The 26015-nt window shown below is 46.1% G+C and overlaps 1 protein-coding gene and 1 pseudogene across 3 annotated transcripts in view; one reads left to right on the top strand and one right to left on the bottom strand.

Annotated features, from left to right (window-relative positions):
• Nucleotides 1-419: 419 nt before the first annotated feature.
• MYLK (myosin light chain kinase) overlaps nucleotides 420-26015 on the top strand; it is a 383637-nt gene continuing 358041 nt past the window's right edge. The window contains exon 1 of one of the 3 annotated variants that reach the window (XM_083153527.1): nucleotides 420-1517. In XM_083153527.1, the coding sequence (XP_083009653.1) occupies nucleotides 560-1517 (958 nt within the window). In that variant the 5' untranslated portion in view covers nucleotides 420-559. Of the gene's footprint in view, nucleotides 1518-6186; nucleotides 6709-26015 lie in introns of those variants that run through there. The other 2 variants (XM_083153528.1, XM_083153529.1) reach the window with 2 other exon arrangements.
• Nucleotides 9793-9897, bottom strand: LOC146025459 (U2 spliceosomal RNA; annotated as a pseudogene).

Below are 26015 nucleotides of genomic sequence, written 5' to 3'. Positions count from 1 at the left end.
TGCTGCTATTTTTTACTCTGCTAATTCTCTTCCTTCCCAGACCTATGAGCTTCCTAATCCCCCAAATGTAACCCATCTAGAGACAGCCAGAGAGTTGCACAAAGGCAGGGATATATTTTTTGGGTCTTTCCCTTATAAGGCCATTGAAGTCATCACTGATGCAATAAAGCAAAGGACTGTATTCCTTCTGATCAAGCTCCCCTCCCCTATGACTTTTCTTCCTAACTCACAAATTGTTTAATTTGAAAGCCAAACCTCCCTAAGTGCCTCTTTCTTTTTCCTCTTGCTGATACTCAGGCAAAGGGAGCAGCTAGCCTTTACGGAGAGAGATGGATGTGAACATGACAATGTACTAAGGCTTGGTGGGTTCACGCAGAGTGCGGACGATCAGGAGAACATTTGTGGTGTACTCAAGAGGAGAGTTAAGGTTAAAGAATATACAAAGAAAAAACGTAGACAACACGAAGTAGATCAGTTGGACTTCCGTAAAGTTTTGGGAAAGAAGGTGAGCAAAAGAAGCATTTCAGAAGAGAATCTGAAGGGCATCCCAGCTGAACAGATGGACTTCAGAGCTAACCTTCAACGACAGGTCAAACCCAAGGCCTTGTCAGATGATGATCGTAAAGTCAACACCACACAACAGGTGGACTTCCGTTCAGTCTTAGGAAAAAAGGCCTCTATTCCAAAAAACCCCGTCCAAGAAAAGGTAGCAGCCAAGCCAGCAACTCCAGACTTCAGGTCAGTTTTGGGAAACAAGAAGAAAGTGCCCACTGAGAATGGCAATGCTAACAGCACAGAGCCCATCGAAAATGCAAAGCCTTTTGTCAAGCAGGATAAATTAAAACCACAGGCCAAGGAAGAACTGCCAAGACCTGTAGTGAAGGAGGAAAATGTAAAGCCAGTGTTAAATCTAGAAAAGCAAAAATCACTGATCAGTCAAGAAAAGCCAAAACCAGCAGTTAATGATGAAAAGCCTAAATCTGTGATTAAGGAAGAAAATGTACAATCAGTGGTCAGTCAAGAAAGAGCTAAATCAATTGTAAAGGATGAAAAGTTAAAACCTGTGATCAAGGAAGAAAATTCTAAACCAGTAGCCAAGGTTGAAAATTCTAAACCTGTAGTAAAAGTAGAAAATGCCAAACCAGCAGTCAAAGAAGAAAATTCTAAAGCTGCGGTCAAGGAACAAAATTCTAAACCAGTGGTCAAGGAAGAGCTATCTTCCGTGGAGGACAATGCTAAACATGTTGTTAAGGAAAAGAATGCATCACAAGTAGTCAAGGAAGAAAAGATAGGGCAAAACTGCTTGTCGGTAGTAGATGGGGATGTGGATAGCAAGACTGCTCAGAATGCAGGGACACAACCGGTTTTCTCAGAGTTTTTGCAAGATGCAAAGTTAGTCGATGGAGAAAAGCTTGTTTTACAATGCCGTGTCACCTCAGAGCCACCAGCTACTATCACATGGACACTTCATGGCAAGGTCATAAAATCCTCCAAGTTCATTGTGCTATTCCAGGAAGGTAATTATGAAATTGGCTGCTGGTGTAAATTGTTTTGATAGGTGTGCTATCCACTCTTGACTAAACTAAGAGACATACACTATTATGTAGAGTGGTCAGTGTGCTGGTCCTGGTAGATTGCATATATACTTTTTTGTCTTGTACCTGTTTCCTGTCTGCTACATATAGAAATTAGTGATTTTAACTTTGGGGCAATATTTTGTAACAGAAGCAGTTTCCCATTTTACCCAAACACTTTTCTCTTTCTTCAGCTGTCATTGTTTGTGTCATTTTAGGTAGATGTTTATTCTAAAAGAGAGCTTGTCATTTCCCCTTTTATACTACATCTTACAATAGAGTGTGTGTATATAATATATATATATATATATGTGTCACAATTGCTATATGTCAGTCAAAAAAAAACGCGGCTTGCTCTGTTCACACGCTGGGAGTTGTTGTTCAGCCTGAGTTATAATACTTTTAATGGTTGGTTTCTGATACTTAGACTGGTATATGAAACTAGCTCAAGGTGTTAATAAAGCACTGTATGGTGTATCATTGGGTTTTTGCAAGTCCTTTGGGTTTCCTGACTGCATTTGAATAATGGGATAATTAAAGATATTTGTTTTCCATTGCTGTCTTAAAGAAAACCTTCCCACAGTAAAGTGATGTAACAATTTATTGGCCTTTTAGAAGTTTATTTTTAAACCCTTGGTAGTTAGTGTTGCCTGTTCTGTCTTTGTGGATTAGTCAGTAAAAATTGACACAGGATGGAGTTATACATTACAGCTGAATTTGTCCCAAAACTAAAGATGATAGTACTGTAATTAAAAATGTAATGGTGGAACTGCATCAACTACAGAGGTCTATATACTAAGCCATGGAGAGAGATAAAAAATGGAGAAAGGTAAAGTTAAAAAACAGCCCCTAACTGTAATTTGTCAAACACAGCATGCAACATAGCAATTAGGAGCTGATTGACGTTATCTCCATCCCCTGTATCTCTCTCCAATGTTTAGTTAATTAACCCCATAGTTCAATAGATACACTTCTCACTTCTTGATGTGCATGGTAATGATGACTTCAGTGTACAGTAGAGTGACAGAGGTTTAATGTTTGGGATGGTTATGGTTAGGATTTTTTTTGTAATCATCATTTTGTGCAGGGACATTATAAATTTTCCTGTACAATGAATTATAAAAGAAGCTGGAACTTGATGATTTGTGAGCAAATCAATGCTCTGAACCCTGTTCATACATACAAGTAGAATCCAGTTGTCTGCACAGGGTTAAATATTCAACAGACAAATCCAGTTAAAGACTGTCCCTGGCAATTAAGATGTGGCCCCTTTGTTCCCAGGGGACTGAAATCCCACATTTCTTACTGTAGACATTTTCCCAATGACCTGTTATATAGGTATGAATAATTCTGCTTACATATAAGTATCTCATCTTCTCTCTTTATTGTCATATTAGCAAAACATTTTTTATTGTTGAAGCTTCATCATTCCAAACAAACTGATTTACTGTACTTGTTTAATTTAGGGCAATTTTTATTGTTGTTATCTCTGATCAAGTTTTTTAAGTCCAAGTTGATTTGTGTAATGCAGTCCTATACAAATGGGTCAATTTCTCCAGTTTTCTAGAATCTAGAGTTCTCAAACTGTGGGGCCTGACCCCAAAGTGGGTCATGACCATCTCAGTATGGGGTCACAACTCCATCTTGCTGACATCAGAATAATCACTTCTCTGATCTTTCAGTAAATGATCCTAAGGGTGACATTTAAGGGAATGAGAGTTTTCTGCACTTCAGTTTTTCGCCCATAACCGCACTTTTTTAAAATCGCATTTTTGCCGCGGATTACAATATTTAATGAGGTGCGTGTTCCGGCAAGAAAAGTGCGATAATGTGCAAATTTTCGGCATGAAAATGTGCGAATTTGAGGTAATGTGCGATTTTGTGTTTGTAAAAAAAAAAAAAAAATTGCGTGGGGTCCCCCCTCCTGAGCATAACCAGCCCCGGGCTCATTGAGCCAGACCTGGTTCCAAAAATACAGGGGAAAAAAAAAAGCGTAGGGGTCCCCCATATTTCTGAAACCAGCCCCGGACTCTTGGACCGGTCCTGGTTCCAAAAATACGGGGGACAAAAAATCTGGGGGTCACTTTACATAAGGTCCCCCGGCCGTACCATGAGCACCGTGGCTGGTCAGCCTTGGATGGGGTATCTGGAGGAGTGGGGACCCCCCCAATAAAGGGGTTCCCCCCCCAGGCTTCACCTGTCCAGGGCTGAAACCGGCGTCCCTGGCCAGTGGACTCTGGCCTGATATGGTTAAATCTTTCAATCCTAACATTGCTTTATACAGGAGAACTACAAGTGCCAGCAGACCTCCCCCGTAGGCTGGGACTTGGAGAACCACAAGTCCCAGCATGCGGGGCATTAATGGGCCTGCTGGGACTTGTAGTCCACCTGTAAAAAGAATGTTAAAAGAAAACACAGAGAAGTATAACTTTATTACATACACACACCTCACTTTTACACCAACATACTTACCGATCCAGGGCTGGCTCTCTGCTCTACACCCAGCTCAGCCCGCACTGACAGCGGGCTGAACCGGCTTTCTCCCATGCAGATAACAGCCTGTGTCCCAAGTGCAATCGAGTTTGAGAAACCCAGAAATAGGGTAATCCATGACCCCGTTTTTCAGTCCTGTATAATCAGTTCCATTCCATTTGTGTTACCCAAATTCCAATTCTGTAGAAGCAGACACATCTGTGTTTATCATTAGCCAGTCCTGTTGAACTGGTCCCATTTATGTTCCCTTGAATATAGTACTGTGGAACTCACTACTTTAGGACCAGGTCCATCTATAATACTCATAATCTGGTCCTGTATAACCAGACCTTTATGTGTTCCTCATAATCTAGTTTTGTACAATAGCATCCAATGGAATTCCCCATGATCCATCCCAGTAGAAAAAAGCCCATTGTTTCCATAGTCTGGTTATGTATTACCAAGCCAACAGTGTTCACCATAATTCAGTCCTGTAGAACCTGGCCTATCTATCGTCCCTGTGATAGTCTTGCAGTATCGATCTCATTTTTGTTACCTATAATACAATTTTGTAGAAAAAACAATTAATGGCAGCTGTGACTGACGCTGGAGACCGGATGCCTCTGCTGGGGGGGAGCTTTCAGAGAAGGGGGGCTCGGGCATACTGACCCCTGGAGCCCCCACCTGATTCCGACTTTGGGCAAGCAAAGCACCGCAGGTGGAGCTGTGTGCGCCTGTGCATGCGCACCAGCCCTCCCGTGGCCATTTTTACTTTGGGCACAGCCGAGGCCGTCCACAGCCATCTTTAATTAGAGCACGGCCGCGGCCCAGCCAGGGAGGGCAGGCAGACGCTACTCCTCCAAAATGTGCTGTCCCACTGGGAAACAGGGCCGTGTAACTTCTATTTTCCTCCCCACCCTAGCTGAAGGATGTTAAACACAGGAGAAAAAGACATATGAATTGACAGGGGAGAATATTTAACACTTTTGGCTATGACAAGCATGACCTTCCCACCAACATGAGAATTTAAAGGTCAAGCTGTTCTCCAACCAAATAGTATAAACCTGAAAAAACTTTATACAATAGGATAGTTAAATAATAGAACCTGCTCAGTGTCAGGAGTTTAAAGTAGCCCAAAGTTAGTAGCACAGGACAATACACCACCAGGATAAAGAAATTAGGAATATACTGTACAACACGCAATAGGTTAATGGCCCTAATCAAAGCTGAACTACCCCATCTAAAGTTACAAATTTAGGGCACATAATGTAGTGATATACAGTATAATAAGAGGCTACATCAGGATATGGATATCAGGCCGGCCAGGTTCTTAGCGATAGCAGTGCTAAGTACAGTTAACTTCTGTTAATCAGGCCAATATTCAGCTTCATTGAAGGACATAGAAAGAAAGCCAGTAATGGCCCATCGCACATGAGGAAGAACAGGAGAGTGTTCAGCATTTGTTCCATCAAGATACTGAGCATATTCAGATGACAAGCAGAAATATTGGAGCATAAAGTCCAGACACAAGCCGTGGAACCTAGGAGTTATATATAGGTTCTGGAGACCAACAGGGAAGAGTCCTGGAGAATAAAGCAATCCGAGAGTCTCCTAATAGAGGACTGGAGTAGACGACACTCCATCAAGGTCAATATCCAGAGAGACAAAAGAAGCTAGCTACCAAGTTAACATCCGGAGTTACAGAAGACCTCTCCGCCTGACATTCTGCAATGAAGAAAGTCTGGGACTCTGTCAATGTGCAATGCCTGGGCACAGAGCATATAGGCACGGGGGTCACATTATCAATTTTATTAATAATTCTGTGGGTGGACTCCTCAATAGCCTTAATGAGCCTTTGTATAGGATCAGCCATACCAATGGTATCAGCAGTATAGTCCTCCAGAGAAGTGCAGCTTACTTGGTGGTTGCTAGCACACCTCCAAGCTTCAACTATAAATAAGCAACAGTATACTACCAGGCCAATGCAACAGGCACCGTAGAAGACTGTGAATGCAGTAATCTTGAATTGTAAAGAAGGGGCAGGCAGATCCAAGCTTATACAAGCAGGGGTAAAATAATGGCACCTGATACTGCAGTATCCCTCAGATCAAAGATGGCCGCAGCCTTCACCCCGTCCCAGCAATGGAAGGCTGCGGTGTATCTGAAAAGTGGGGCAGAATCCCTCCACTCTGGTCCTCAATCTCCCCACAGGACACCGGATGGGTGAGGTGATTCCTAGCAGTGCCACCAGCGCTCACCGCCGCAGCCGCCGGACAACCACAGTTGAAGTCACAGGGGGAAGGAACGATCAAAGATTGCGCCCGGCAGCAGAGAGCACGGAGGACCCAGCCGTCCACCACAGACCGGGCGTCACAATGCGGTGGACCCTTCAGGGAGCTGTCGGCGGGCGGAGAGGCAGCCCAGGAAGGTGCCGACAGAGAGGTCCAGGCAGGATGTCAGGAGTGCGGCTGTCTGGAGCTCCGGAGCTCAGCTCCCACGCGAGAGAGCCGCAGCAACAAGATGGCGCCGGCTCACCTCAAGAGCAAGGACGCCCGCAACAGCATCAACCTGCATATCCTCTCAGCGGGTGCCCAGAGCCGAGACCGGAAACAACCAGGATGGGCCAGGAGACTTCCCCCACCAACACAGGTAGTCTGGAAAGGTATGAGTGCACAGGATGGGTTTACAGGATATTTGGAGTGGGGAGCAACAGGAGAGCACGTCCAGTCGTCCACTCACTTGTCGGCCGAAGCCACGCCCCCAGTTATTTTATTTTCTGTTTGGTTTCTGATCTGTTTTATTTGATCACTGGTCAGTGAATATTACTATACTGAATAATACATTTGTATAATGAATTGCTAAACAATTTACTTGATCCTTGATCTTTTTCATTCATGTTTTTAATACAGTGTTAATCCCAGCAGCGTTTTACAAGGTCCACTATCAGGGGCGTAACTAGAACTTTGTGGGTCCCATAGTAAAATCCTGAAAGGGCCCCTTGATTATTGTCACTATAATGCTGCTTAGAGGGAAGAAGAAAGAGTGAACGACAAAGATGGTATCAGAGAGAGACAAAAAGAGAGAAGTGTGGGAGAGAGGGGTGGTCAGGAGAGAGCGTGCTTCATGGAAAAATAGAGAAAGAGAGATAGAGGAGTGAGAGCGAGGAAGGAGCACAGGAGAGAGAAAAAAAAGAGTATAGAGACATGGGTGGGGGGAGAGAGGGATGGAAGAGGGAGAGGGGAAGTTGCAAGAGAAAGAAAGGCAGGGGTGTGACTCGAGCATGTGTGAAAGAAAATGTCAGGGAAAGAAAAATAAAAAGGGGATCAAAAAAGATTGAGAGTGTCAGGGAGAGAAATGGGAAGAGACAGGGGGCGGAATTCTCTCAAGTCCGCCGCTCTTTGCTGCCGCAGACATAGTTATCGCATATGCAATAATACTGTATACAATAAGTATGGAAAAAGAAGAAAAAGATGACTCTCTTTGTTTGGGCAGTACTTTACTATAAAACTATTTTTTATTGATATGCATTAAAATTGATAGCTTTAGGACTGTCCCATCCACATGAAAGACAGCCGCATGTACGTGGCTGCCAATATCTATAATTATTGGAATACAAGACAATTGATGATGTGCTCTCAAAAAATGTGCAACACACATGTGAGGATAATAATATGTCAATTGTCTATATATACATCTAAGGATATATAGAGGTATATAAATACTGTAAGTGTATCAACCTCGGTCACAAATGTTCTCAATTCAGGGATTTTTATCCCATGAGGCATTTATTTAGATCGGCTGATATTTATTGTGAGTGAGAAAAAAGCATATATACAGTGAAATGTGATATTAAAATTTACAATCAAGATAAAGGTAAATCCTTTTTCGGCGAAAATATTTAGTTTCATGTTGCTGTCACAGAGAGGTTACCACAGCATTAAACTGTGGTCTCCTAGTAACCATGGATATCTTTTTTTAGATTTATATGCTTATATATAGTTTAGCAAAATTAATTGTGTAGGTTTATAGGATATGAGAGGCAAGCGAAAACAGAAAAAGTTGCTTTACTGTGTCTCTAGTCGTTCCTACTGTCCGGCCGTGTGCTATCTAGGACAGTGAACGGTCCAGATGAGAGGATGATCTCATAGGGACACTATAGATCAGGCTTTCCCAACCACGGTCCTCAAGGAACACCAACAGTGCAGGTTTTAGTGATATCCAGGCTTCAGCACAGATGGTTTAATCAGAATTTAGGAGATGCATAACTTCCATTACCTAGGGGGACTTCCCCTCTGCATAATCGATGTTAATACATCCATACTCTGTCAATCACACTTGTCAGTGAATCATTGCCACCCCTACTACTTCCGTAATACCGTGCGGCGTCTTTCTCCAAGGAAATAGTGACGTCTTTGTGAGGCTTGGTGGGAGACCTCCTTCTGCCTAAACTATGCTAATAGGTCTGTCATGTGTCTGACCAATGGGGGCTAAGTACGCTCTATTCGTTGTGTATTTAGTTTGATTGGCGTCCTTCTCTATGGAGATACTGACGTCATTAGTACACTTCCGTCCTGGTACCGAGCAGCACTATCTATGTATACCGCTTCTTTCATAGCGGATTCCTTTCTCCCCATAGTGAGTTTGAAGAAACTCAGGGAGCCCGAGGTGTGCTCCCACCACCAGTGCTGTGCCTAAACACGTGCATAGGGGTCATACGATCGAATGGACCCTCTTCCAAAGGAGGAGGGCCCCGTTTTTCCCCTAAACCCTCTCAGCCATAAGGCCGAAGAGGGGAAAAAAGGGATCGGTGGGTCCTCTTTGCCGGAGCTCAGAGAGACCCTCTCTCCTCAACCCCAGGAAGGGTTAGGACGGGGGGTCCTCCGCACCCGAAGGTTTGGAGAGACCCGCATTAGGCTTCCCTCCGCCTTGCGGCTCGGGGTTGCCCTTGGGGAATTGTAGGCCCATAAGGGTCAACCACACAACCCAAAAAAACAAGTGAAAAACTACAGAAAACAGAAAATGTGAAAAGTGAACGACCGTGAGAAGAAGAGAAATAAATAATAAATAGGACCCCAGGGTGGGGGTGTGAAAAATTGTCCTACCCCATCCAAAAGGACGAGGTAAGGACCTGAAGCGCTAGCCTAAAGGGAAGTGCGCAGTGCTAGTGCTTACTAGTGCATGGTGATATGGGGGTTACCCGTGCATGTTCGGCACCCCCGAGTTTCCCCGGGGGCACAGTGCAGCCTCGGACTCCAGGCAGCCAGCCAGTCAGCGTCCGACCAAGTGTTTCTCCGCCTCACCAGCAGGCCCTTTCCGGCCCCAGCATGGGAATGGATACTCCACCGGGCTTTTCGATGAGTCTCCCCCGCAGTGGCCAGTAGACCAACTGAAGAAGAAAACACCTACTCATTCCGAGTGTTTCACCTCTCCCAGGGATTGAGTACTAGGCTGGGCTTTTCACTGTCTCTCTGACTGGAGGTACCAGCCCCCTAGACCAGAGAGCAATCTACTCGATCCCCGCTTTTCCCGTCCTCCTGGGAGTGGATACTAGACCGGGCTTTTTGAGTGACTCTCCCTCAGAGGCTATAGACCCCTCGAACAAGAGCCCCATCTACTAGGCCTGACGCTTCTCCCCTCCCTACCAGTGGAGAGAATGGTATTCCCTCCCCAGCAGGGCATCGATACTCAGCCAGACCCTGCATCCGCCCAGAAAATGAGGCCCTCAAGATTCCTCAGCTCAGTAGCAAGATGCTTGGTCCAACCTTTCTCTATTTTCTGCCAGGGTCCGATCCAGACCCACTGATAAGAACAGATACTGCACTTGATCTTAGCCAAAAGGCCGAGAAGCGATTCCATGCCTTCCAGCATATTTTCACATTCACAGATATTTCGTACCTACCGAGATTAGGTTATTTTACAATTAAACAATATATTTCATATACTGTAGGGACGTATACAGATATTTCATTGACTTAAAATGGATTTCAACCATACTTATTCAACATAAGAAAAGGTAAAAAATGAGATTTCATGTAAAACAACAACAATAATAATAAACAAAGAAACATGGGCAATAAACACTTTAATTGTAAATTTGCCCTTAAACTGATAGGTAACGAAGAAATGGGGGGGATAAACTCAATTCATCAAAAATCAATCAAAACTATAATGGTGTATATAAAATAATCTTAATCCCATGTGGAGAGAGAGACTATTCAAGTCCAAAATATAGGAGTATTCATTCTATTAAAACAGTAACAAGAGAGAGACATGATTGCCCATAAAAAGAAAACAAAGATGCAAAACGTCACCACTCATCAGTCTCATCTGTAACATGCACAAGAGACAGAGGTTAGATGGAAATTTAATGTCAGGATGTTACCTGCTATAAGATAGTAAGAGAAATCTCCCAGAATCCTGACCGATGGAAACCATATGATGAGATATGAACATGGGGTCCAAACCTATTATGTTAGGAGGTCAGACACAAAGCGTCATTAGTTACTGGGGATATATTCAAGAGGTGGGGTGTCAGTCTCCATGGAGAAGGATGCTTCCCGCTATGCAACAGAGGAGGAGTTTCATAGAATTCCGATCGGTGAAACCCAAAAGATAGAAGATACTCTAATATGGGGTGCCACTGAGTGGGAATTAGAGACCTGTTAATAGAATCCGCTATGAAAGAAGCGTTATACGTAGATAGTGCTGCTCGGTAGCAGGACGGAAGTGTACTAATGACGTCAGTATCTCCATGGAGAAGGATGCCAGTCAAACTAAATACACAATGAATAGAGCGTACTTAGCCCCCATTGGTCAGACACATGATAGACCTATTAGCATATATTAGGCAGAAGGAGGTCTCCAAGCCTCACAAAGGGAGGAGACGTAAGACGTCACTATCTCCTTGGAGAAAGATGCTGCAACATATTATGGAAGTAGTAGGGGCGGCAATGATTGACTGACAAGTATGATTGACGGAGTATGGACGTATTAACATCGATTATGCAGAGGGGAAGTCCCCCATGATACCGGAAGTTATGCATCTCCTAAATTAGTGCTATTGGTATAAATAGACAATATATGCACCACACTAGACACAGGTGAACAAGCCCTTAGGCAAAACGTGCGTCCAGAGCGTGTAGGACTGTCACAGAGAGGATGTAATGATGCTTGTAGGATAACCAGAGGATTGATGAAGCTATGTAAACTATTGTAGCCTTGTCTATCTTTTGCCTTGTAATTGTGCAGGCAGTATTTAATAGATGATTGTAGGGTGAAGGTTAGCATATTACCATCGCCCTGTCTATCCACTTGTCCTGTAATTGTGCAGGCAATACTTAACAGGTGACTGTGGGGTGTATAGATATTCCAGAACCCCATACCAGCATCGGTTATAGGGAAAGTAATATACATGAATATTGTTAATTGACTGTGGTAACTAAACAAGTGATCTGAATAAAAATTCTCTCAGCCATCTCCATTCAGGGACTCTCATTGTGCCTGTCTCCGGCTTGATCTCTTGCGCTGGTTAAATACCATCAGGGGGGACGCTGGAAGCCAGGATCACAACAGCAGATCCCAGTAATCTTTCTTCTATTTGCTTTCATCTATAGTGTCCCTATGAGATCATCCCCTCATCCGGACCGTTCACTGTTCTTGATGACACATGGCTGGACAGCAGGACGGACTAGAGACACAGGAAAGCAACTTTTTCTGATTTCGCTTGCCTCTTATATCCTATAAACCTACACAATTCATTTTGCTAAACTATATATGAGCATCTAAATCTAAAAAAATATATCCATGCAGGGCCGGCGCCACCACTAGGCAAGTTTAGGCATTTGCCTAGGGTGCCGGCCACTGGGGGGCGGTAGTGAGCTGCAGTCGGCCAGCAGCAGCAGCCAGCAGGAAGCACGCTACCGCAGAGGAGTGAGGAGAGCCTGGAGGAAGAACTAGAAGCTGCCTGCTGCGTCAGCGATCAAGACTGCAGGAGACCGTGGACAACAGCAAGCAGCTATTAGGTGAGTTATTTGCGCCCCCCCCCCGTCCCCCCTGCTGGAGCCCGTACCTTGATGTCAGCCGCAGCCACTGACAGACCCCAGTGTCACCTGGTCATTAGGCCTGCGCCTGCCTTCACAGCAGCCAGCGTGAAACTGCGGCGGCGGGCGGCGGCGGCCGCCCCTGCCCCCGCCGGCCAGTCAGACGGCCAGGCCAGTCAGTCAGCGTCAATCCCCTCCACTGCCGGGCTGCCCCCCACCCGGTGCGCTGGACATCCTTGTGAATCTCCCGCGGGTGGAGGAGCCACCGCCGCCCGCCCGTCCATCAAGGTAGTCAGTGAGTGTGACACACACACTCCACACAGTCCGAGCTGCCAGTGCCAGTGTGTGTGCATGGCAGGCTGGCAGCAGTAATATTCAGGATTTTTCTATTTTAATTTTAGGATAATCTGCCTTTAGAGGGGGGGGGGGGGCGGGCGGTATCGCCTAGGGCGCCTAGATGCCTTGCACCGGCCCTGTATCCATGGTTACTAGGAGACCACAGGTTAATGCTGTGGTAACCTCTCTGTGACAGCGACACGAAACAAAATATTTTCGCCGAAAAAGAATTTACCTTTATGTTGATTGTAAATTTTAATAATCACATTTCACTGTATATATGCTTTTTTGTCACTCACAATAAATATCAGCCGATCTAAATAAATGCCTCATGGGATAAAAATCCCTGAATTGAGAACATTTGTGACCGAGGTTGATACACTTATTGGTACTTGTTTCCTAGAACGGCGCCCATCGCGGGCATTGCATGTACATCGCATTCCATTATAATGGCATGCGATGCGACCGATGCGATGGCCGCGACTTTATATAGAAATGCATGGTAAAATGTAAATCGCGTCGGTCGCATCGCATGCGGCCAAAAAAATCGATTACCGATTTTACATAGGGAACAATGTTAAATGGCCCAATTGACCCGATTTTACATAGGGAACAATGTTAAATGGCCCACAGACCCCAAATAGCCACCCTGAAGTGTGAAATGGCCCCCCCAATTGTTAACGCCACCCCACGATCAACGTCAACCCGAAGCGTGGCGAGCGGCGGCGGTACGCGTCCTCCGACCTTTTCATACCCCCACTATCCACGTCGGCGTGGAGTTGAGAATAGAAAGTGTGGCGAGCGTATGCGGAATACGAGCCCGAATCGTGGCGAGCGGACGCGGAATACATGTTAAGTATTCCATGTCCACTCGCCACGCTTAGGGAGCGTGTTCCGCGTCCCCTCGCGGGGCTCGCCTCGCTGCGCTCGCCACACTTTCTATTCTCAACTCCACGCCGACGTGGATAGTGGGGGTATGAAAAGGTCGGAGGACGCGTACCGCCGCCGCTCGCCACGCTTCGGGTTGACGTTGATCGTGGGGTGGCGTTAACAATTTTGGTGGCCATTGCACAGTTCAGGGTGGGTATTTGGGGTCTGTGGGCCATTTAACATTATTCCCTATGTGAAATCGGGTCAATTGGGCCACTTAACATTGTTCCTTATGTAAAATCGCGGTAATCGCGTCGGTCGCATCGCATGCGATTTTTTGGCTGCATGCGATGCGACCGACGCAATTTTTTTCCTTGCGATGCCTAAGTTCAGAATCGTGGGCGCCGTTCTAGGAAACAAGTACCCACTTATTTATATACCTCTATATCCTTAGATGTATATATAGATAATTGACATATTATTATCCTCACATGTGTTTTGCACATTTTTCGAGAGCATATCATCAATTGTCTTGTATTCCAATAATTATAGATATTGGCAGCCACGTACATGTGGCTGTCTTTCATGTGGATGGGAGAGTCCTAAAGCTATCAATTTTAATGCATATCAATAAATAATAGTTTTATAGTAAAGTAGTGCCCCAACAAAGAGTCATCTTTTTCTTCATTACTAAACATGAAGTCAGTGCTAGACCTTCCCCCTCCCCTTTCCCCCCTCCTATAAAAAATACAATAATTATTGCAAAGGACAGCTCTTACATTAAGAGCTGTCCTTTGCGTTGAGCCGGCGATGTGAAGTGGCTCCCCGGCAGCTCCCCCTTCCCTCAACTCCCGGAAGAGGATTACAGTGCAGGGAGGATGAGGTCACAGGTCCGGGCAGGACAGCACTGTGCTGCCTGGACACATGGGGGTCCGTGCAGGAAGGCAGGGGTCCTTTTGGGGTGGCGATGGGTCACGGTAGAAGCCAATAGGCTTTTATGGGGCATCGCCAGCTTTTGCTGACGATGCCCCCATCGCGGTAACCCAGAGGGGGATCTTTAGAGCATCCCAAAATGCGGTAAAATCCCAGAGAACAGGGCATTTACCGCATTTTTTGTTTAGGCAATTCCGCCCACTGAGTGAAAAAAGGTATCCGGTAGAGAGAGAGAGAGAGAAAGAAAGAAAGAAAGAAAGAAAGAAAGAGGGAGACAGTGCCAAGTAGAGAGAGGGGGTGAAGGGGGAAGGGATTGGTAAAAAAGATAGGGGGAAGTCTAGGGAAAGAGATATGGAGTATGTAGAAAAGAGAGGATAAAGTGAAGGAGCACAGGGAAGAGAGAGAGAACACAGAAGCGATAAAAAGTGAAGAAAACGAGGGAGAGCAAGCACGGGAGAAAGAAAAGGAGAGGAGAAAGAGCAAGGGAGCACACGAGAAGGGAAGTATGGGGGAGTGGAGAAAAAGAGGAGGAAGAGGGAGAGGGAGCACAGGGGAGAGATGGAGGGAAAAAAAGAGAGGAGTGAGGGCACATGGGGGAGAGAGGGAAGGTGAGCACATGAGGGAGAAAAAAGAAAGGAGAAGGATAAAGGGAACACAGGGAAGAGGGAGGATGTGTATGGGAGGAAGAAAAAAAATCTCCTGCGTACATTGGCCACTACTTGGCCTACTCTCTCGTGAATAGGCTGCTAGGCTGGGACTCCTGCTCCTCTGTACATAGGCAAAGCTGCCAGAGCTCCTGCTCCTCCTCACGCATGTGCTGATGCCAGCCCTCCAGTGCCACCACTGGTCCTCCTGCTTCCATGAGTAGAGATGCTGGCAGCATGTGTTAAGGTCAGGTGGGGGGGCTGCTCCAGCTGCTGACGGGTAGGGGGGCACAGTTTGAAAAAAAGAATGAAAAAGGGAAAAACTTCAAGAGGGTTTAGGGGAATGCCTGCTGTGCCCTCCAGGCCACATAGCAGTTGCATCCCCTGCACGATCTGTAGTTACGCCACTGGAAAGCCACAGCAAAGGTCCTCTCACCTGGAGGGCAATTGTACCCACTCACAGCTGTATTCTCTGCAGCATTAGGCCAGGTGTTACACTCAGTATCATTATAACACGTTCCTAGTTACATTGCTAATAGCAGCTGCTGTACAAGAGGTTCTATAGTAGTGTTACTCTGAGCAGTAGTACACTAGGTTGTCAGTTACAGCCAAGGTTAACATGTGTGTGTGTTAGTTCCACATCCACCATAGGCCTGCACAGTAATTCTAACAGAAAAGCCTGTCCCAGCGTCTTCCTTTTCTGGCACGTATATGTGATGTCATGCCGTCACCGCCGATGAAGTGAAGAGGAGAGGAAGCTGCTATAGGAACAGACATATATGTGTATGAAGGGCAAATACTGTGGACATTTTGTGTAACAGTGCCCACACACAGCACAATTTATGAACAATCTAATCGGTCACCCAATTTCCCTTTAAATCCAGAACAATCCTGGTCAAACAATATCATGCACACAGAATGATTGAGTAAAGTGTTTAGGCAGCCTTAGGGACACTATTACTATGGGCTTTATGTGTAAGTGACACTGCTGTGTGACATAAATATATAAGGAATACTAATGTGTAGCGGTACTTGAATAATGGGCACTACTGTGTGTCATAACGTGGATACGGGTCACTACTGTGTGGTGTAATATGAATCAAGGGCACTACATGAGGTGCAATGTAAATATGATTTTGCTACTTTGTGGCATAATTTGAATTGGAGGTACTATTGTGTGACCACACACCTTCCTAGGGCACAGATTTTGTAGTTGACATGGGCGTGGAAAACCCTGGAACTGGCCCTGGCTCCACCTAATGGGGTTACAGCTATGCTCCTAGCTAGGGCACATGACTAATGGGTAGATATAAGGATCGTTATGGGGGAGAAGTAGTATCAGCTTCGTTATCTGCTCTGATACCATTTCTCCCCATGTATGAAGGAGGAGAAATGTGCTATATTACAAGGGTGCAGTGCTATGATGGGGCAGTAGCACTGACCATTCTGACAATTTCAGCTGTCATTGCCAATACTGGTAATAAATAAATAATAAACCATAACAGGGACAGGAGATATAGCATCCCTATGTAGATATACCTATTTACAGTTTTGAAATTTCTTCCTATGTCGTTTACTCCTTCCCATAGCCTAAGGTAATCTGTACCTAAGAGCTGTAATGAGGTAAGATTACTGCTATTACATAATATTCCTGGAGCACTCTGGGAATTACCCACAATATTACCCTTATTAGTACCCCGAAAATTGCCTGTAACTATGTCCTCCCCCCCCCCCCCCTCCTTCTCCCCCAAATTGATTTTTGACCCCAATCCTACTATTCTCACTACGGGACCCAAAATATCTATCTACCCCTACCCCCCCCCCCCCATCACCTAGTTTTAAATCTCCTCCAACCCTCTAACCATCCTTCCCCCCAGCACCGCAGCCCCCTCCTCGTTCAGGTGCAATCCATCATGGCAAAAAAGATGGTGCCTGACCGAGAAGTCCACCCAGTGTTCCATGAACACAAATCCCTCCTTCCTAAACCAGTCCTTTAGCCACACGTTTACCTCCCTGATCTCCCTCTGCCTCCCTGGGCTAGCGCGTGGCACTGGTAATAATTCTGAGAATATTACCCTAGATGTCCTCGCCTTTAGTTTCATACCTAATTCCCTATACTCTTTTTTGAGGACATCCCACCTACCATTAACTTTGACGTTGGTACCGATGTGTACCAAGACCGCCGGGTTACTCCCAGCCCCTCCCAACAATCTGTATACACGGTCCGTGATGGGCCGAACCTGAGCACCCGGGAGACAACAGACTGTAAGGCGATCACGGTTCCGATAGCAGATTGCCCTATCTGTTCTCCTGATGATAGAATCCCCTACCACCACTATCTGCCTTGTTACATCACTATCTGCCATCCCGTTTGAGCTAAAAGGACAGCTCCTCTGGTTGCTAGAGGGAACAGCCTCCTCAAGCTCCGTCATTTCGTCGCTATCCTCCACCGAAACTTCATCCAACTGGGCAAATTTATTCGGGTGTGATAGACCCGAGATGTCATGCCTGTCCCTCCTGACCCTCTTTTTCCTCCTTCTGACCATGACCCAGCTGGCTACCTGTTCGACCTCATCTACCAGTGAACCCATCTGCAACTCCTCCGCCGTTCTATCTAAGCTTTGCTCGAGATTGGAAATATCCCTAAGTAGCTGAATGGTCCGCTCTAGATCAGTGACCTGGGCTTCCAGGGTGGACATTCGCTCACATCTCTTGCAGATGTATTTGCACTGGGACTTTTGCTCCAGGTGTGCATACATTTTTCACGACATGCAGTGGGATTCTCAATATGGGCCCCACCCATTTTATCTACATTCCTGCGATTAACCCCCGCCTAGTATACAATAGAAAATTAAATTACAATGCAATTACACACTACAAGTTAATTTCTATTGAATATAACAAAGTTGATACTTATCTGTTCCTGCTGTTCGCTGCGCTCTGAAATCATGTAGTCCAGAGATCAGGTCTTAATCAGGCCTATAGTACACAAACCTTAGGCATGTACATAACAAGGGGGCAATGTCCACAAATTTCACTGGGGGCATACACATCACTTCTCCTCCTGACTTTCTTTGTTTCCCACTGCTCTTGGTCCCCCACCCACGTTCTCTCCTCTTTCTCTTGCCCCTGCTTCTACTGACCCTGTCCCTTCTTTCTCTCAACCCTCTCTCTCACTACCCCGCCAGCTCTCTCACTTCTCTTGGGGGGTGATTCTGGTTGACTCGCTAAGCTTAGCGAGCCAACTAATGCCGCCTGTGCGGATGGTCTCCCCCCCCCCCCCCCCGCGCTCGTGCTGTGGTTCGCCGGGGTCTAGCAGATTAGAATGACCCCCTTGATCTCTCTCACTGCCCCAAGTCTCTCTCTGTCCTCTATCTCTATGCTCCCCACGTCTTTTCCCATGCCCCACCTCTTTCATTTTATTGACAATGCTGTATGTAGGGGGCCCCCTTCAAATTTTTGCTATGGGGCCCACAAAGTTCTTGTTATGCCCCTGCCTATACACATATTGTATATAGTGAGTATGTCTTACTAACAGGCCAGGGTGGGCACTGTGTGTGGCTAGGGCTCCGCCCCCTCCATTCCCGCTTGTAGTTTATGCAGTATGTAGTGCGCTTTGCAATGACAATGACAAGACTTCACTTCATTATATAGAGTTCCCTTGTGCCCACATTGACACTAACAGAGATCTAATGTGAATGGGTATATAGAAAGGAGTTTCTTGGGAACCATATACCAATGGATATAAAATATATCCATATATATAAAGTATATGTGTGTGTGTATATGTATATATATATAGAGAGAGAGAGAGAGAGAGAGAGAGAGAGAGAGAGAGAGAGAGAGAGAGAGAGAGAGAGAGAGAGAGAGAGAGAGAGAGAGAGAGAGAGAGAGAGAGAGAGAACAGGATAGTGGACAGCACTCCAATGTTCAAAGGTTACCTTGCTCCGGTGCCCTCAAAGGACCTGTTATGGTCCTAATATGCAACTTTTGGATAAGCGGCACTCGGAAAAATAAAACACAACAGCAGGTGTTTGGGGATCAAACGTTTTCGATGTCTTGAGAACATCTTCATCAGGATACCTGTACAGAATGAACAAAGTCAATATATAGACAATCACCATATCACGTGAGGTTACATGTCGCCACACACCGTGTCAGCGCGCATCGTGATGATGCCTCCGGTGTTTGGTTGCCATGGCAACCCATTATAAACAATGTGCATCACAAGTGTAAAAAAACATGTGCAAGAAAGATATATAAAGAAAAAATGCAAGAGATATATACAATAGACATACAACATAAAAAGTTCCAACTGAATTCGTATACATAGTTATAAATGTATAATTGTAGCAGATTCGCTAACATACAAGATAGGCATCGTAAATGATCACAGCGTCAGAGGCTGTATGCTGGGTAGCAGGGGAACCGGTAACGCCGATGTGTAGCCAAGGAAAAATGTTACAGTAGCAACTGGCGAACAAACGCGTACTGATGATATGTAAACAAGCAAGAGAATACATGAGAATCTAAGCATGAATAAGGCAATGTATAAATGTATGATCAAAGAAAACAGTACAAGCCGGCTGACTCGTTGAGTCCCCGAGGTGCCAGGGTGGACAATCTGTGTATCCACCGTGTCTCTCTGCATAGCAGGCGCAATGATCTATCACCACCTCGTATGTTGTGTGGTTCATGATCAATTATGGTATATTTTAACATTGACAAGTTGTGTCCATGTGTTACCCAATGTCTGGCAACAGGTTGGTCACTGCGTCCGCTGGTGAGGGCTGCTCGGATAGTGGATTTATGCCCCGCAATTCTTTCCCTGAGGGTTCTGTCAGTTTTGCCTACATAACATAACCCACAGGGACAGGTTATAAGGTAGACAATATATTTGGTCTTGCAGGTGACTCGATATCGTATGGGTATACGTTGTCCTGTTTGGGGATGAGGGAAATGCGTACCGACAATCAGGGCTTTACAGACTGCGCAATCCAGACATTTGAAGCAACCATCTTTGAGGCTAAGAAACATCCCCTGTCTGTTGATCTGTTCAGAGTCAGCCCGTGTCATGCCGGTAATGTCTGTTTTAACAACCCAGTCACGGATGTTTTTACCACGGCTGTAACAGGGCATTATCCGTGTGTCATATAATTTGAGGTCTGGGTCAGACTTTATAATGGGCCAGATATCCCTGGTAATTTTCTGTATGCCCTCACTCTGTACATTAAAATGATTAACCCATGGTAGTCTTTTTCTGCTTAGGTCCTTGGGTCGTGGTGTGAGGGTCTCTTCTCGTGTCCTATTTAGTGCTCTTGTTTTAGCTGCATCTAACAGAACTGTATCATAACCCCGTTCCACGAAGTCAGAGTACATTCTATCAATGTGTTTAATGGCCTGGTCACGGTTGGAGCACACCCGAATGGCCCGTAGAAATTGGGAGTAGGGCAGGGAGTACTTGAGTTTCTTTGGGTGGAAACTCCTGGCATGGAGTGTGGTGTTACGGTCTGTAGTCTTACGATAGAGTTCAGTATGTAATTGGTTATCCCTGATACTGACAGACACATCCAAATAGTTAACTGCTTCAATGCCAATGTTGAATGTAAATTGTACTGGATGACCAGTGCTGTTATGTGAACTGATGACGTGTTCAAAAGTGTGTCAATCGCCAGTCCAGATGACGAATAAATCGTCAATGTAACGATTGTACAGTAATGTGCTAGTGCAGAATACGGGGTTGGTCAGAAAAATGTCATTCTCCACCATGTACATATAGGCGTTGGCGTACGATGGGGCCACATTCGACCCCATTGCACACCCAGACGCCTGTAGGTAGTACCTACCGTCGAACATAAAGTAATTACAAGTAAGGACCATGTCCAATAAGTTAAGTATGAGCCCCACGTCAGGTCCTGTGTAATGTTGGTTGTCAGTGATAAGACGTCTGACGGCTTCTTTGCCATCATCATTCGGAATAACCGTATAGAAGCCTACAGGCGTCTGGGTGTGCGATGGGGTCGGATGTGGCCCCATCGTACGCCAACGCCTATATGTACATGGTGGAGAATGACATTTTTCTGACCAACCCCGTATTCTGCACTAGCACATTACTGTACAATCGTTACATTGACAATTTATTCGTCATCTGGACTGGCGGTCGACACACTTTTGAACACGTCATCAGTTCACATAACAGCACTGGTCATCCAGTACAATTTACATTCAACATTGGCATTGAAGCAGTTAACTATTTGGATGTGTCTGTCAGTATCAGGGATAACCAATTACATACTGAACTCTATCGTAATACTACAGACCGTAACACCACACTCCATGCCAGGAGTTTCCACCCAAAGAAACTCAAGTACTCCCTGCCCTACTCCCAATTTCTACGGGCCATTCGGGTGTGCTCCAACCGTGACCAGGCCATTAAACACATTGATAGAATGTACTCTGACTTCGTGGAACGGGGTTATGATACAGTTCTGTTAGATGCAGCTAAAACAAGAGCACTGAGTAGGACACGAGAAGAGACCCTCACACCACGACCAAGGACCTAAGCAGAAAAAGACTACCATGGGTTAATCATTTTAATGTACAGAGTGAGGGCATACAGAAAATTACCAGGGATATCTGGCCCATTATAAAGTCTGACCCAGACCTCAAATTACATGACACACGGATAATGCCCTGTTACAGCCGTGGTAAAAAATCTGTGACTGGGTTGTTAAAACAGACATTACCGGCATGACACGGGCTGACTCTGAACAGATCAGCAGACAGGGGATGATTCTTAGCCTCAAAGTTGGTTGCTTCAAATGTCTGGATTGCGCAGTCTGTAGAGCCCTGATTGTCGGTACGCATTTCCCTCATCCCCACACAGGACAACGTATACCCATACGATATCGAGTCACCTGCACGACCAAATATATTGTCTACCTTATAACCTGTCCCTGTGGGTTATGTTATGTAGGCAAAACTGACAGAACCCTCAGGGAAAGAATTGCGGGGCATAAATCCACTATCCGAGCAGCCCTCACCAGCGGACGCAGTGACCAACCGGTTGCCCGACATTGGGTAACACATGGACACAACTTGTCAATGTTAAAATATACCATAATTGATCATGAACCACACAACATACGAGGTGGTGATAGATCATTGCGCCTGCTACGCAGAGAGGCACGGTGGATAGACAGATTGTCCACCCTGGCACCTCGGGGACTCAACGAGTCAGCCGGCTTGTACTGTTTTCTTTGATCATACATTTATACATTGCCTTATTCATGCTTAGATTCTCATGTATTCTTTTGCTTGTTTACATATCATCAGTGCGCGTTTGTTCGCCAGTTGCTACTGTAACATTTTTCCTTGGCTACACATCGGCATTACCGGTTCCCCTGCTACCCAGCATACAGCCTCTGACGCTGTGATCATTTACGATGCCTATCTTGTATGTTAGCGAATCTGCTACAATTATACATTTATAACTATGTATACAAATTCAGTTGGAACTTTTTATGTTGTATGTCTATTGTATATATTTCTTGCATTTTTTCTTTATATATCTTTCTTGCACATGTTTTTTTACACTTGTGATGCACATTGTTTATAACGGGTTGCCATGGCAACCAAACACCGGAGGCATCATCACGATGCGCGCTGACACGGTGTGTGGCGACATGTAACCTCATGTGATATGGTGATTGTCTATATATTGACTTTTCTTCATTCTGTACAGGTATCCTGATGAAGATGTTCTAAATACATCGAAAACGTTTGATCCCCAAACACCTGCTGTTGTGTTTTATTTTTCCGAGTGCCGCTTATCCAAAAGTTGTGTGTGTATATATATATATATATAAAGTAGCAGTACAGACCCACGCTTCTAGGTGCACGTTCACAATCTCTTATCACAATCTCTCCATATATGGAACTAGTCACGCCCTTTGGGTGGAGCATGACATGTCAATGAGACGCTGTAAAAAATTCTACTGCCAACTATAATTTCCCTGAAACTTTTTTCAAAAGTAGGCAAGTATGATATAAAATAGAGGCCGTACAAAGTAATTCAAAACAGCTGGGGTCTGATTTACTGAGGAAGTGGATAAAGCTAGTAATCTGTAATTATTCACAGTGCTTGGTCTGCAATCCGTACCTGTCACATAGCTCATCAAAGGTCCAAGGGTCAAAATCTCCATACATACAGTATATATAAAAATCTGGTAATCCCTGCTGTAGCCCAGGGATGCAGGTAAGGATCCATATAACACAGGCATGTACAAACTATGGCACTCCAGCTGTTGTGAAACTACACATCTCAGCATGCCTTGCCATAGTTTTAGCAATCTCTAATAGCAAAACTGTGGCAAGGCATGATGAGACATGTACTTTCACAACAGCTGGAGAGCCATATTTTGGACATGCCTGATATAACACAAAGGCTATTGAGGATGTCACCATAGAGGAGTCAGCAGGGAAGGATAAGGAACCAGGTCAAAATGTTTGTTCAATCTATCCCAAATCTCCAAAGTGATCTAACGCAGGGAACTGTATGTACTGAGACTGGGGGACTATGTAAAAACCGGACCCGGACTAAACTCCGGACCGCCGGACAGGACATCAAAATCTGCAGTCCGGAGCTTGTAGGGTCCGGTCCGGGGGGTGTGCTGCCTGGGGGGGTGTCTTGTCCGGGGGGTCCCTGTTATAGCTATCACCAGGGACATGGTGGAGGGGAGATCACAGCCTCCCCGTGTGGTCCGGACCGTCCGGTTTTTGCTACACGCCCGGACCATACAGGGAGGCTTTATTCTACCCCCTCCTCCTCTACTTGGTGACAGGTGTCACAGGCAGCCCCCCGGACAGGACAACCCCGAACAGGACACCCCCGGACCGGAGGCTACAAGCTCCAAAATGCAGAGTTTGATGTCTGGTCCGGCGGTCCGGGGGTTTTGTCCTGGTCCGGTTTTCACCCATACCCTGAGACTGGTCACAGACAAGAGGGAAGCTTTCACATATTTTTAACAATTGTTTATATAGCACATTCATATGCAAGGAGCCGGTCCAGCATACTGTGCTCCAGACCATTATGTTTTTTACAGTCTTGTGCAACCCTCTAACTGGCATTTATAAGAATACAGACTAAGTATTTTTCAGTTATCACCACAAACAAAAAAAATGCTCCTGTGTAGGGGCGGATTGGCCATTATATTCACCGGGAACGTTTCCGGGAGGCCGATCATAGTGAGGCCGAATTGCTGAACTTCTGAATGTGGCCCTGTCTCCTCCCACCCGCTGTCCTCCTTTCCAGCCGCTGCTGCACATCCGGCTGCTTAGCAGAGGACCCCAGCAGGTAATCCCCTGCATCCACTATAGTTGCCACACTGTCTGCACCCCATGCATTATTTTACTTGTATAGGTGCGGTCTCTCACTTTTTATCTTCTTGATAGGGAAGGGTAGGAGGTGTAGGGCAGGCTGCGTGGTGCACCTGACTAGAGGAAGCTGCAGCTGCTCTCCTTATTTGCTGGCCGCTCATAGAGATTTTGCTATCAGCGGGGACGCAGGAGGGTGACATTGCACTCCTCCTGAGCACCCAGTGCAGTAGATGTCCCAATACATAGCACAGCCGAGTCTGATGACCGGCTGAAAGTCTTCCATGCACGGATCCGGGTTACACATTATGGCCACTCAGGAGCAGGTAACGGTGGGGTGGAGCCTAGGAGCGGGCGACCCTGTATCTAGTGAGAGCCTGCTTCCGCGTTTTCCCCTGCCAATCCCCCACGTTATACTCTGTCTCCCTGCTTTCTCTTTTGTGTCTTTCTGCGATCCCCTGCCCTGCAAGTGGCAGCCTGCTTCTCACCTGTATGTATCTGCCGATCCCCCTGTGAAAGCCTCCCCACTCTTCCCACCTGCACGTGCCCCCCACAAGTGACAGCCAGTTTCCCTTCCCATTTGTCTGTATGCAACCCCCTCCTCAAGAGACAGCCTGCCTCTCACCTGGATGTGTCTGCTGACCTTCCCCCCTGTGACAGCCTGCCCAACTTTCCCACCTGCACATGCCCGTGTGTGTGTGTGTGTGTGTGTGTGTGTGTGTGTGTGTGTGTGTGTGTGTAAGCACGCATATATTTTATTTGGAGCCACTTATATTTTCCAGTTTTTACCAGGGCCACTTTATGTTCCCAGTCTGGATATACACACTCTTGCTCCCTGACATTCTTCTTTTGCGCAACCCTCTCACTCCTGCTTGCAACCCTCCCTGTCCTGCTTCTCCCACTCTCCTCAACCTGTCACATTCTGAGTCTCTCTCTCATGTTTTTTCAGGTCGTCCACTCTCTCCCTGAACCCTTCTGTCTCCTCTGCCCAACACCCTCTTTGTCTTTCACTCTCCTGTCCCCAAAGCAGCACTGTAGTGACAACAGGAAGGGGGGAGACTACTTCCTGGCCCAGAAGTAGTCCCATCATATACTGTAATGGGTTAATACCCTTCCTGCATGGTTGCTAGGTGACCTTGTTAGGACCCATGGCCCTGTTACCTGGGGCTGTGCAGGAATTCAGCCAGGTCCCATCAGCATTGATCAGCGCGGGGGACAAAGGAGGAAGGGTGGAGTTTGGCTGGAAACCGGTGCAGAGCTGCATGTGGAGAGAGCAGCGTGGGGGCGCTTGAGAGGAGAGACATTGCGCAAGGAGGACAATCACATTGGAAGGAAGCGGCCAGGGGCGGATTGGGAATTAAAAGCAGCCCGGGAAATATCTTAAAGCAGCCCTAATGGGGGGTGGACTTATCGCGCGCCTCTGACGTGCACACATTTTTTTGGAGTGGGTGGCCTGGTGATATGGGGGCGTGGCCTATTTTGACAAGGCCACGCCTCCATTTTCCGCCGCTGTGGGGGCATGGCTAGTGGTTCTCTGAGCTGTTGGCTATGTCCCCCGCCCCTCAGGTACACAGCCAAAAGGAGCCAAGCCCTGCATTGCGGTGTGGTGCCAGGGCCACTGTGCCTGCACATTTCGAGTAACCATTAAGCACATATGTTACAATGGGTTACCGCCTGTAGTGTATTACACTGCAACCATTTTTCAAATACTTACCCTTCAGAGTCCAGTGACGGTGGCAGAAATTGCCAGAAAAATTGCACGGTGCCCATTT

This window comes from Crinia signifera, chromosome 7, assembly GCF_055691185.1.
Source record: "Crinia signifera chromosome 7, ASM5569118v1, whole genome shotgun sequence".
Taxonomy (NCBI): Eukaryota; Metazoa; Chordata; class Amphibia; order Anura; family Myobatrachidae; genus Crinia; species Crinia signifera.
This window is presented reverse-complemented; position numbering and strand designations above follow the sequence as displayed.